This window comes from Balaenoptera physalus (genome assembly GCF_965194825.1).
Source record: "Balaenoptera physalus genome assembly, chromosome: 17".
Lineage (NCBI taxonomy): Eukaryota > Metazoa > Chordata > Mammalia > Artiodactyla > Balaenopteridae > Balaenoptera > Balaenoptera physalus.
The window spans coordinates 66,594,502-66,608,329 of NC_138895.1; the positions used below are offsets into that span (position 1 = coordinate 66,594,502).

At 34.1% G+C, this 13,828-nt stretch overlaps 1 protein-coding gene across 11 annotated transcripts in view; it reads right to left on the reverse strand.

Moving 5' to 3' along the window:
- Positions 1-13,828, reverse strand: part of TAF2 (TATA-box binding protein associated factor 2) — an 82,438-nt gene that overhangs the window by 27,056 nt on the left and 41,554 nt on the right. For all 11 annotated transcript variants that reach the window (XR_014255832.1, XM_082434122.1, XM_082434115.1 and 8 more), the window contains 3 exons: positions 9,775-9,968; positions 8,806-8,945; positions 6,044-6,113 (listed from right to left, as the gene is read on the reverse strand). Coding sequence is in view for 10 of the 11 variants with exons in the window: in XM_082434122.1 (XP_082290248.1) it covers positions 6,044-6,113; positions 8,806-8,945; positions 9,775-9,968 (404 nt within the window). In the remaining variant the exon portion in view is untranslated. The remainder of the gene's footprint in view (positions 1-6,043; positions 6,114-8,805; positions 8,946-9,774; positions 9,969-13,828) is intronic.

Here is a 13,828-nt window from a genome sequence, read left to right on the forward strand (position 1 = left end):
ACTTTGCAAAGCATGAAAATGTGCAGCACTATTTTAAATATGGAGATTGCAAAAAGGTTTCCTCAAAATAAGCTGAAGTTTAAAAGAGTCAATTAAGAAAAGTATCCTCACAGAGGGTAAGAGTTAAACTCCACTATTGGAAGTTTTTATCTTACATGAAAGGCTACCCAAACACATTATGGACTCTTCTGAAAAAATAGGACACACAAAACAAAATTTGAAAAACAAATGCCCAGTGCTACGAGCAGGAGACACCATAAAAAAAGAATAGAGAAAGAAAAGGAGAAGCAAGGAAGCCACGGCAGCAGTCTAGTAGTCTAGCATTCAGGATAAAAGCCAGGTCTAGGACTAGGTCTGAGAAATTCAAGACCTCAGAATAAGGGAAGGCTTCGGTATAACTAAGGAAGAAAGAAACTTAGGTCATTATATTTGTTTAGGTTAGCAAGACCTTAAAAGAAGGTGAACCTGGGAAATTTTTATGTTTAGTGGTAAGAGATCAAATTGTATTTGTACTTGAAAAAAAGATGGGAGGAAAGTAGAACTGCAAGGTTGTAGCTTAAGTCACTTAACCCCTTTTGGCTTCAATATCATGTCTGTAAAACTGAAAGATGTGACTAACATCCTTTTGTGATTTGAAATTTTAAGACTGAAGACTATTGAAAGGCTATGAGAACCAAAAGTGAAATGTGGTTATAGATGCAATTTATACATAGGTAATATGAAAGGGGATACATACCTTATGGATATTTCATATCCATATTTTCATATCTTTATGAGTAAAGATATTTTCATATCTTTATGAGCAATTTCTGTTTGTAAGAATAGATCAGTATTACAGGTAAATAACACTGTTTAAAACGTGGATGGGGCTTCCCTGGTGGCGCAGCGGTTAAGAATCTGCCTGCTAATGCAGGGGACACGGGTTCGAGCCCTGGTCTGGGAAGATCCCACATGCCGCGGAGCAACTAAGCCCGTGAGCCACAACTACTGAGCCTGCGCGTCTGGAGCCTGTGCTCCGCAACGGGAGAGGCCGCGACAGAGAGAGGCCCGCGCACCACGATGAAGAGTGGCCCCCGCTCGCCGCAACCGGAGAAAGCCCTCGCACAGAAACGAAGACCCAACACAGCCAAAAAAAATATATAAATAAATTAATTAAAGAAACGTTTAAAAAAAAAAAGTGGATGGATTTTTCTTTAGAAGATGTTAATGTTAATACTTTTAATTTGCATGAAGAAGAAAAGTTAAGTTTCTATCCGGCTGCTTCCCCAATTACCCCAAATACCAAAGTGGTAGGGCCCAACAAATAAAACTTTATGGTATTTACTCAGATCATTACAAACTCTTTACAGCCATGCCAATGAATTGTAAATGGTACTCTGGGGATAGCTCTGAAATTATAATTAAAAGAGCAATAATGATTATTATGTGTACTACTTTTAGTAAATTAAGCATTTTTTCAAAAGTTTTGTTTTTCTTTAAAGTTTAGATGATAGAAGAAAGGCTTTCACAAGGAAGTATTTATAACTGGCTAAACACTCAATGCAATACTCAGAGGAGATAAAGTTTAAGGGCAGAAAATGAGAATCTTATGCTTAACTTTTCAGAGGTTAAACAAAATTCACAATAAGCATACACTTCAGATATACAAAACAGACCTGAAGCAAATCCTGCGAAAATCATGGGTTTATGCCATGTTCATGGCAGCAAAAACATCACATTATTTCCCTAAACAACTGACAAATTTCTTGGTGGACTAGTCCAATCCCATTGCCAATCACTATCTATAAGAAATGCAGTCAAATCGAAAACAGAAAAATGTTCAAAATCTCTCTGGAGAAAAGGCATTGAGTATAAGTGTGTCCCTTGAGGAACTGATACATTGTGATCATATATGCATGCTTGATTCCAACATGAGAAGATAATTCCATGTCATCTTTAAAATAATCCTACCCAAATCTAAAGTAAATATATTTAATAAGTTCTTCCTATTAATGTAAAAAGTAATATACATGCATAGAAATGACCGGAAAGGAATAATCCAAAATGTTAAGAATTATTGCTTCTGGTTGAAATAATTATACGCTATTTTTAAGTTGTCCTCTTAATGTGAGTTTATATTTTTCCAAATCTGAATGAGCATTTTAAGTTATTCCCATTGAAAGGAAACTGTAATTTTCAAAAATGTAAATTTCATTTGTTTTAAAAACAATGCACCAACCAAAGCACACTTACTTAAATTCTTAAGATATCCTAATAAAGAACTGATTTACAATCTGAAAATCTTTTTTTTTTAATTTATTTATTTTATTTATTTATTTTTGGCTGCATTGGGTCTTTGATGCTGTGCACGGGCTTTCTCTATTTGCGGTGAGCGGGGGCTACTCTTCGTTGCGGTGTGCGGGCTTCTCATTGCGGCGGCTCCTCTTGTTGCGGAGCATGGGCTCTAGAGCTCAGGCTCAGTAGTTTTGGCGCACGGGCTTAGCTGCTCCGCGGCATGCGGGATCTTCCCGGACCAGGGCTCGAACCCATGTCCCCCACATTGGCAGGAGGATTCTTAACCACTGTGCTACCAGGGAAGCCCTGAAAATCTTCTATTGAGAGAAGACTATACAAGGAAAGCCAACAACCCTATTATTACATTTAAAACATCAAACCCAAATAAAAGACCAAGAACTTTCCCGAACATTTAAAAATAATTAAACAGCTTAAAGTTTTTTTCTACATACAGTTGTCACTACAGAGATAAAATCACTCTTCTTTAACATATGAATTAAGTTAAACATATATACGATTAGAGGGGGAAAAAACTATCTCCAACCACTTGTTTAACATGTATTTAATTACTTATATGCAAAGCATCATGCTATGTGCCAGACATACAGTGGCAAAAGGAGACAAGGTCCCTGTCTTTTTAAAACTTATACTCTCATGGGGGAGACAGCAGTAACAAAAAAAATCAAACTATAATAATACACATACATAGGAAGTATGTATGTACTTGAGTAAAGGAACAACTGTAGGATTTTATGGGCAATTATGGCTTGAGGGACCTAACCTAGTGCAGGTAGTCAAGAAAGTATCCTTGTAGAAATGGTGTTCAAATTTAGCTTTAAAGCGTAAAGGAGTAATTACAAGTAACTAATTTCTTTCCTCTAAATTTTAAGGTTTCAGCCCCCAAATTCTTCAGAGCTTTATCTAACTCTAAAAAAATCAGCAACTGTGATATACATAATAATAAAGACAGAAATTTTTAAAATCAATATTTTAAAAAAAATTTAATTCTTATTAATGGCCATGTTACTATTAGGAGTTTAAAAATCAACCAAAAGCCATAAAAATAAAATGCTTTTTTGGGGGCAGGAGAGACGAATGTCATTGATTTTAAGACAGACAGAAAACAGCAACGTTTACCTACCTTTAAGATTAAGAATTCTATCCAATTAACACAGCAGAATATAGCAGTTCTATATGATGGCTACTCAACGAGTTTAAGAAAAAGTAACAGAACAGACTGGTGGTTGCCAGAAGCGGGAGCTGGGGGGTGGTGAAATGGGTCAATGGGGTCAAAGGGTACAAACTTCCAGTTATAAAATAAATAAGTCATGGGGAGGTAATATACAGCATGGTGACTATGGTTAGTAATACTGTGTTGCATACTTGAAAGTTGCTAAGAGAATAGATCTTAGAAGTTCTTATCAAAAGAAAATAATCTGTAACTATGTATGGTAATGGAAACCAGACTTATAGTGGTGATCATTTTCTAAAACATAGAAAAATGGAATCAATATGCTACACACCTGAAACTAATATGTCAATTACACCTCAATATAAATAGACAGGAAGGGAGGAGGGGAGAAAGAAAAGAAAAGGTAACGATGGGGACAAAGAGAAAAGGACAGAGTTCCTATTCAAAGCATAAAAAATAGAGAAAAAAAAAAACCCACAAAAATAGAGACAGATATCCCAAGACACCAAATAATACACACATACAATAACTGCTGACGTGGTAACACTCCTATCCTGTGACCATTCACTGCCATAAAAGACGTTTTTTAAGATGTGTTGAACTTTTTTAAACTATAACTATGGCCTAGATGATATTAAGTAAAGCCTAAGAGGTTCCCTATTCGTGATATAAATGAATCACATCACTTATGAAGTAAACACATCAAATATAATCATGAAATATATCTTTATACAGATTTTCAGTTTAGAATGTAAATAACAGTGCTCTTAAAATTTGAATGACATTAATAGCTCCACATTTCAAAAGCAATCATTTAGACTGTACAGTATATAATTTAGAAATATAACTTCAAGTATTATATAATATTATAATCTGCTGAAAATGATCTTCAAAACACAATTTTAAGATCTCAGAAATATGTGCCTTGGGGCTTCCCTGGTGGCGCAGTAGTTAAGAATCTGCCTGCCAATGCAGGGGACACGGGTTCGAGCCCTGGTCCGGGAAGATCCCACATGCTGCGGAGCAACTAACCCTGTGTGCCACAACTATTGAGCCTGCGCTCTAGAGCCCGCGAGCCACAACTACTGAGCCCACGCACCACAACTACTGAAGCCCGCGAGCCACAACTACTGAGCCCACACACAACTACTGAAGCCTGCGCGCCTAGAACCTGTGTTCTGCAGCAAGAAGCCTGTGCACCACAAGGACGAGTAGCCCTTGCTCGCCTCAACTAGAGAAAGCCCATGACCAGCAACGAAGACCCAATGCAGCCAAAAATAAAAATAAGTTAAAAATAAATAAATTAATTTTTTAAAAAAAGAAATATGTGCCTTGATGTTAGTTCTTGATGTGAATTGTAAACATAAATGAATACACGATGAGCTTTATTTATACTGTATTTATACTTTCTGTCCCTACTTGTCATCAGCAGCATCTTATTATAAACTTTCAAATGCATGAGCTCTGCCAGATAAAGAGATGAGGCTGGTTTCCTGCCTATTCTCTTTTATATGAATATTTACTTCAGAATGGGTGATTATGAGATTTTTGTCCATGTCAACCTTACCTCTTGTACACATCAATAACAAGGACAAATTATTTAAAATACAATTCAGATCACAAATCAAGAACTATGAAATACAAAGAGAAGAACTTTGTACAAAGAATATTTATTTAATAAGCATCATTTAAAACACTGAAATACAGATTTCAGTTAGCTGAAATCTCTTACATGGATTCTTCATGCTCAGATGCATTTCAGTGAAGTTAAAAGGCAGAGTTTATTTGTATGCCTTTTTAGATGAAAAATATCTGCCAACTTATGTGTAAAGTTGAAGAAGACAATGTCTCTAGGTCTGTGTTCTTATTTCTAGTTGGAATAGCTAAAATCTAAATTATCTTCCAGCTTTCAAATTTCATTCTATGAAACTGAATTATTACAACATATGAACACAAATTTGAGTCTACTAGGTGTAAAGAAAGGACGGCAGAAATGGTAAAAATTTTAGTCCTGCTCGAATACACTATAAATATCCTACTTTGCCAAAGAAAGCAGCAGAAATGAAGGAAATGAAGAAGAAAATACAAAAATGAAAATAGTTACCATGTCAGGACCAGGATTTTCTTTTATTATCCCTTATTTTCTAAATTTTTAATAATGTCATATTCCATTTTTAAATCCTATATCCATTTATTAAAAATTAAGATTCTATATAAGATAGAAAGGAACAAATGGGATACATCAAAACACTGCTCTTATTTACTTTTAAAATAGATTAGATCCATCGATACAGAGGTTTTAGGATAAGGGCTTCCCCCATGTGCACTAAAAACGGTTACACAAGCTTTTCTTTAAGTTACAATAGAAATCACATGTAAAATTCAGGGAATTACCCTTAGTAACAATATATTTTTTAAAATGTCTTTCCAAAGGCAAATAAAATAAAAAAGGACATGAGTAAATGGATAACATATTCCTATATTTTCAAAAATTAAGACTTGTTCCATGTATAATGCTCTGAAATTATTTACTTTAGGACTTACAAAAACAAAATATTACAGCATAAAAAAACTAACCTTACATAGGGTACAGGGTCATTCTGAATCATATTAAGTAGCCATTGCAACTCTTCATAACTCCTGTCCACTGAAAATAAAAATAAAGAAATACTTTTGTTGTTAATTATAACAAATTTAAACAAGTGACAGATAGGGAGTTTACACTTAATATTTAGGATTCTGCCTTAGCCGTATTTCCAATCAGAGTTGAAGGATGTAGGCGATTTCTTACATTTTTTAATGCAACAGGCCACTTGGCAAATTTTACAAGTGCTGTGCTATATATGTAGCCAAAACATAACAGGACCAAGAGTATATTTTCCACTAAGGCGCAAATCAACAGCAAATACAACATAAAACAAATTGTAATTTATTAAGAGCCCTAAATTAGAGATGATTAACTCTAAATGGAAATGTGTTTAAATTGTTTTTCTAGATGCTTTAATCAAATTATAGAGAGGTTCGATACTCAATGGTATCTCAACTATATCATACAGTATGGTAAACTGTTTCTGCCCAAGTGGTTTCTTTCATTTAAGACAAAAGAGCAGGGCTTCCCTGGTGGCGCAGTGGTTGAGAATCTGCCTGCCAATGCAGGGGACACGGGTTCGAGCCCTGGTCTGGGAAGATCCCACATGCCGCGGAGCGACTGGGCCTGTGAGCCACAATTGCTGAGCATGCGCGTCTGGAGCCTGTGCTCCGCAACAAGAGGGGCCGCGATAATGAGAGGCCCGCGCACCGCGATTAAGAGTGGCCCCTACTTGCCACAACTGGAGAAAGCCCTCGCACAGGGGCAAGGACCCAACACAGCCATAAATAAAATTAAAAAAAAAAAAAAAAAAAAAGACAAAAGAGCAGCCTTAACTTTTCACTATAACATAAGAAACAACCGTAAAACTAGTACTATAAATATAATTAACTTTAACAGAATAACTCATTAGCTATTTCCATTTACCTTTTCAAAAAGTATTGCTTTTATGATTTGAAAAGCTTTATTTTTAGAATTTTATTTCTAATATTTTCCATTTTTCATTTTCTAATGAACTGGATTTATGGTTCACACTTAAACATCTCTCAATTAAATTACACTTACTAATTTAGCATTCTTTTTGGAAATCATAATATTAGCATTCTATTTGATTTCAGGTAGTACTAATTCATGAATTCTTCATATTATGTGATTTATGTGAGTGAACATCATTCATATACCTTGGCTGGGAATAATGGCATATTTGGTAGACCTCAAGATTTCCATATTTCACAAATTGGTAAAAGTCAAAATAAAACTGAAAACTGACACAGGATTACATTTTTTTTCTTGCCAAGAAATACGTGAAAAAACATCCTTATTTTTACCAGCATTTTTTAAAAGAAAGAATACTTTAACCCTCAACAAAAAGGAAGAACAAATGACAGTCCTTTCTGAACTTGGGCCAACACATATAACACACACACTATATTGTTCTTACTCTTTTATAATGTCTTTCTAGAAGCAGTATTTCTATTGAAATTTACAAAAAATTGTAAGGATTTGAGTATATTTTCCTCTACTTAACACGTGAAGCTTAACCAATATCTACTAAAGAATTTCCCTCACCCATTCCTCTCTTTCTACATTCAGATGAGAATGTTATCATAACTTCTTTATTCTTCCCATATTTTAGTATAATCTGGAATTTAGATTAATTTACATATTTCTTATATTGACATGTTATTTTTTAAGAATTTTTTTGAAATTTGCATTAAATTTTACAACCATGTTAACAAATATTTAAGCTTAGCTCTTTATTTTATAGGCATAGTTGCTTGTCACTGGGCCTTTCATATCACACTTTCATCAATCTCGAGTTATTATTTTGATTCATTTCCAGGTCAGCTGAAAATTATCTTTCAGAATTTTACTTTTAAAAATGTTACATAGGAAATGTACTTCTAAGTCTTCAAGGCTATAGGAACAACAACTTGGCAAAGAAGAGAATCTTAGGCCATAATTTTCCCTATGCATTATGTTAGCCTGTGTTCACTGCCTTTTGAACTCTTCTTATTCTGAAGAAGTTAGAGGCCACAGTATTCTTTCACCTTGTACAATAACTGGGTTCTGATATTCCTAGGAACTTATACATTTTTTCCTTAACCTTAAAATTTTAAATTTCATCAGACTCTACCTTAGGTCAGTCTCATTTACACTCTTTCAAAGTATTCTATTATTTCTGGGATTATTGCTTTTCTTCCACCTGCTCTATTCTTTATGACAATTTTTTAAAACATTTTCATCTCCTTAACTTTCTCCTCTGTATTTCTGAAAATGTTTTGAATATGAAGTGTGCTCTTATTCATTTTTTTCCTTATGTTTTTTGTCAACTTCACAAAGCCATGCCTAATCCCCCTCCTGAAGTTCCTACTTGTATCTCTTGCTCTACTTTCACAGATAAGAGTTTTGACAGGTACGAAATATTTTCTTGAATCCTTATGTAATTATAAATTTCTCCCAAACCTTCTATTTCTTAAAATAACATGTAATTAAAGCTATAAAAAAAAATGATACACTAACTTTTCAGAAAGACCGAAGATATCTATCTATAACTCTATTCTTTTCCCTCATTTACTAAGTTTTATATGAATTCTACATTTACCAAACACTCTCAATCAGTGAGTCAAGAATTTAAAATCAAAATATCTGTATTGTACATAATATGAAAACCCTAATAACTAAATAGTAAATGGTAAACAATTCTTTCTATTGGTAAAATGATTATGGGCATATATTTCTAAAGCATTACCTTTAGTATAGTCAACAACTGCTTCCAAAGCTGCTATCCTGATGTCCACAAAGTGGCCATATTCTGCGTAAGATTTAAAAAGAGCTGGATCACTTGGCACATGGCCATTCTTCTGAAGCACTCGTATGGCTCTCAAACAACTAGGAAAATAGTATTTATAGTTAAATACTCTTGTTAAAGTATTCTAAATTAAACTTTTTTCCAAGGCATTGGAAATTAATCCGTAACAGTAAGCTGAAATATTAATGTAATTTGAATCCACTTTTTAATTTTTTAACATTCAATTTTTGCCATGACCATAAAAAACCCTATTAAAAGAAAACAAATTTCAAAACTTTGGAAATTCAGTTTCAGGTATTATACTTATAACTGGAACACACTTCAGAAAAATGTATTTAGCATAAAATATAACTTAAAGTATTCTCTCCAAAAGTTTCAGTAATACATATATAGTTTATTCACTAGTATATATGGAAAGTTGAAACTGTTCATAATGTTGAATGGGTAAATCAACTTTTTTTTAGCAAACTCCTTATGATATAGACAGAACTTGTTGACAGTCATACATACAAAGAAGTTGACAGAAGCAAAAAATCTTAAAAGAAGCCTAACAATACAGGGATAAACTATAATAGAGTTTAAATTATACCCAATGGGATAAAAGATTATGCAGACATCAAATACAATGCTTATGAAGAATTTCTGATGACATGAGAAAGTGTTTATGATATAAGCAGAATATAAAAACTATATATACAATATGGCAAATAATTAAAAATTTATATAGTTACCAGAGGAAAAAATTTAGAAGGCCATTCTCCAAAATAGCAATAATTTATCCATGGGTGGTAGAATCATATAGGATTTTATTTTCTTATACTTTATTTCCCAATTCTCTATGCAAATAAATTTCTCGTATAATTATGAAAGCAAATAACTTTAAGAAACAAATATGAAGAATCATCATACCTGACAGTGATGGTGTGTCTATAACTCGGAAGAAGTTTTTCCATATTCAAAAACCTAGTGATTTCTTCAAGAATGAGTCGCACATCCGGATTTAAATTATCCAAAGTTCGAACTTCATTATTCACACTGACTGCAGGCGTAACAGAGTTGGCAAGGGCATCAATCATTTCTGCACGATAATAGTTATCTGAAAACTAAGCCAAAAAATAATTACGAGAAGACAACAGAATTTACATTTCTATTCAAAAGTTAATAAAATAAAATATGATAACTTAAAAACATAATTTATCTGAAAACATAAGCAAGTTTTCAGGTTAGTATTCAATTCCGTCCTTTGTATAGAGTCACACAATGGAAAAAAGAGTGAAAGAGGTTTACTAATTAGAAATACATTAGTTTACGTGACAAATGTTTACTACATGTAAGACACTCTCATAGTAATCTAGACAGATTCCTCTAAGAGAAGACCACAGTCCACAAATCCTGCTGGTAATACAGAGCTTCAAATCAGCTATTTCAGTGCCTATTCTCATCTAAAACATCCAACCAAGGGTCACCAGATAGCTGAAGAAAGCATTAACATAAAGAGAGACCAGAACAAAGTGGGAAAAGCGACTTGGAGGAAATAAGAGTATACAAGGAAAAGAAAACCAGTAGAGGGAAAAAGATTCAAAAGCGACCATTAATATTGTCTGAGAAGTAACCAATGATATGCCTTCCAACAGGATAATACATTTTTAAAAGAAAGAAATATGCAGAGAATCAGAATAAAAATTAAATTGGAATATAAAATTGAAAAAAACTCCTAAAATTTTGAGCAAAAAATAGGAAAGAAAGCACAAGGAAGTTGGAAGGCTGGTGTAGAACACATGACATACAAATAATAGGAGTTCTAGCAAGAGAAGCAGAGAAAAGGGAGGAAACCATCCAAAAAAACAAATAAAAATTCCTAAATCCATATCCCAGTCAATTCCCAGAGAAGCAATTTATTGAAAGCAATCTGAGTGTGGTTTGATTTAAACTCAGCAACTCAGATGCTCTAGCCTAGAAATCTGAACATGGAGCAAGCAAATTAATTACTTCTATCAGCAGTGTAGGGATTATGCTGTGGCAAAACAAACTGCCAGGAGACAAAGGAAGAAGACCTGGCCCCTTCTGACTTCCACCATGGAGCCAGAACCTCTGACCGACACACACAATGGCACAGTCCCTGAACACTCCTATGTTTGAATACCAGGTAGGAAAAAAAACAAGGCACATAAAAACACACAAAACCAAAGAAAAAATACTCCACAAGTATTCACCATGGACGAGTTTTGTTTTCAAACTGTTCTAATGATTAAAAAAATTAATCTCTATAACTTCAGTCAACCTTTTCTCTACGATTTCTAAGTTTTGTTTCACACTCAGAAAGGCCATTTGCATTCAGAGATCATTTAAATAATGTTTATAGGTTTTCTCCAAGTATTTTTATAGTTTCATTGTTACCTCTGATAACCACTTTGCTAACAAAGCAAAAGACCATTTACTTAACCATTGTTTCTGAACTAAGTATTCAGAGCACAGAATAAACTCAGAAATTAAAAATGAGACAGGGATGTGGATGAAGTACAAAAACCAAAATATTTAACATTTACCCCTCAGACCATATCCAATTCTCACAGACACTATACTCCTAATCGAACAGGCTAGATTATCTGATCACCCCAAAGTCAAGTGAAGAATAAATAATTTGTGAAACACAACTGGGGGGGTGTGGGGGCATTTAGTACATACAGCAAAACTTCCTACAAAAAAAAAACTGAAGGCATCAACGTCAACGTACTGCAGCAAAGGCGGACTGAAGTTTTTAACAATGATCGTTTGGTATCAGGAATAGTTCAACCCATGTCCTGCATACTTATTTAAGAAGACAAATTTCATAAATGTATATATGATTTATTAGAAATATATGTTGGAAATTCATGTGTATATATAAAAGATTTTCATATAAAATGGCTAATAACCAGGCTTGAAAGGGATTTAATTTTAGTCTTCTTGAAAACTAAGTTATCTAGAATATTGAATTTAATGCTCCTGCCCAATTCATGAGATGTTAAAATTTAAAAAAATATCTCCCCACCCCCAAATCCCAACTTCTTTTTGGCATTTAATGTTCTGTATTTCTAATTTAATCTTAATCGCAGAAAAATCTTTCATTTCTTCTCATGCACTTTATAATTTTATATAGTCCAAAAGATAGTTAACTTCACAATATTTATACCAGTGAAAATAATTTTAAGTCTAAAAATATTGGTTTTAAGTAAGTTTATTATTTAACAAAAATAGAAATGATTCTCCAGTTACGTGAAAACTAAATAAATAAATAACTTTATATAGTGAAACTTTTTAAAAAAATATGCTTAACCAAAGCCCTCAGAGACAAATCATTAGTGGTTGGAAGTGAAGTACTTTAAAAACAAACATAAGAAAATCAATGAAATATTCTTAGGCACCATCCAATCACATCTTTTCTTCCAGTTTTAATCCATTAATCTGCAAATCTTTAAATAACAACAAAATCTTTTTCTCTCAACCATAATTTTTAAGTTTTGATATCAGACAAATCTGGGTTTCGCTCCTGGCCCTACCGCATATATGACCTTGAGTAAATCTGTTAGCTTTTATTAGCGTCTATCTCCTCAAATGGAAACTGAGATAATTACAGTATCTATCTCAGAGGTCTGATGAGGATCATATTAATCAAGTTTTGGTACAGGCCATGGAACATACAAAAAACTAGCTATTATTACTGTTGTTATTATTTGCATTTATTCTGTCCTTAATATCTTCAGGGATTAAGATGTATGCTAGTCTTAACTAAAGACAATTATATCTTCAAATAAAAGAAATTCACGTGTAGATGAAGAAAGCATACTATAAGTGAAAGTCAAAACAAACCAGCAGATTAGGAAGGAAAAAATCTTACAAAAACTTCTTTAACAATATTCAAAAATGTAAAGAAAAAGTGTATCAGCTATAATGTATTCTTTTAAAGAACTAATTTAAGGACTCTTAAATCATTTGAATGTTACCCTACTGACTTAAAGAGGAAAATTTTGCCTTCTTGATTTTCACTATAAATCACCATTTGTAAATAAAATACTTGTGACTTTTAAAAAATTAATTAATTTATTTATTTATTTATTTTTGGCTGCGTTGGTGCTGCGCTGGTTCTTCGTTGCTGCGCACAGGCTTTCTCTAGTTGCGGCGAGCGGGGGCTACTCTTCGTCACGGTGAGTGGGCTTCTCAATGCAGTGGCTTCTCTTGTCACGGAGCACGGGGTCTAGGCGCACAGGCTTCAGTAGTTGTGGCACGCAGGCTCAGTAGCTGTAGCTCGCGGGCTCTAGAGCGCAGGCTCAGTAGTTGTGGCACACAGGCTTAGCTGCTCTGCGGCATGTGGGATCTTCCTGGACCAGGGCTTGAACCCATGTCCCCTGCACTGGCAGGCGGATTCTTAACCACTGTGCCACCAGGGAGGTCCACTTGTGACTTTTTTTTTTTTACTGTTGTAATGTTTTATTAAACTTCTCATGAATTCAACTTATCCTACAAGTTACATGTGTCATTATATGTGCTGTTCCTTCTGCTTGGGGTAACCTTCCTAGACAGGCCCTACTCAGACTGGGAAAATCCTATTGCTTATGACTCAGCTCGAGGGTCACATCTTATGTACAAAACTTCCCTGAGTGCCTCTCTATACCCTTGGAAGAAGGCACTACTTCCTCTGAATCTCCCTAGAAATTTGTGTATACATACCTCCACTTTAGCAGTTATGCAAAACCTGTTTACTTGTCTGATTTCCCCATTAGGCTGAATCCTTGAGGCCCCAGAATCAGACTGTGATATGCAGCAGTTCTTCGATAGATGTTTAATTTAAATGAAATTCCAGATGGCAACTACCATGCATTCTTTCTATGTAACGTGGTGTACCGCCTAGCATAGCATATATTCTCAAAAACACTTGTTGATGGTTAGAATGATAACAAGTAAGGTGAAATAGCTTTTGAATCAT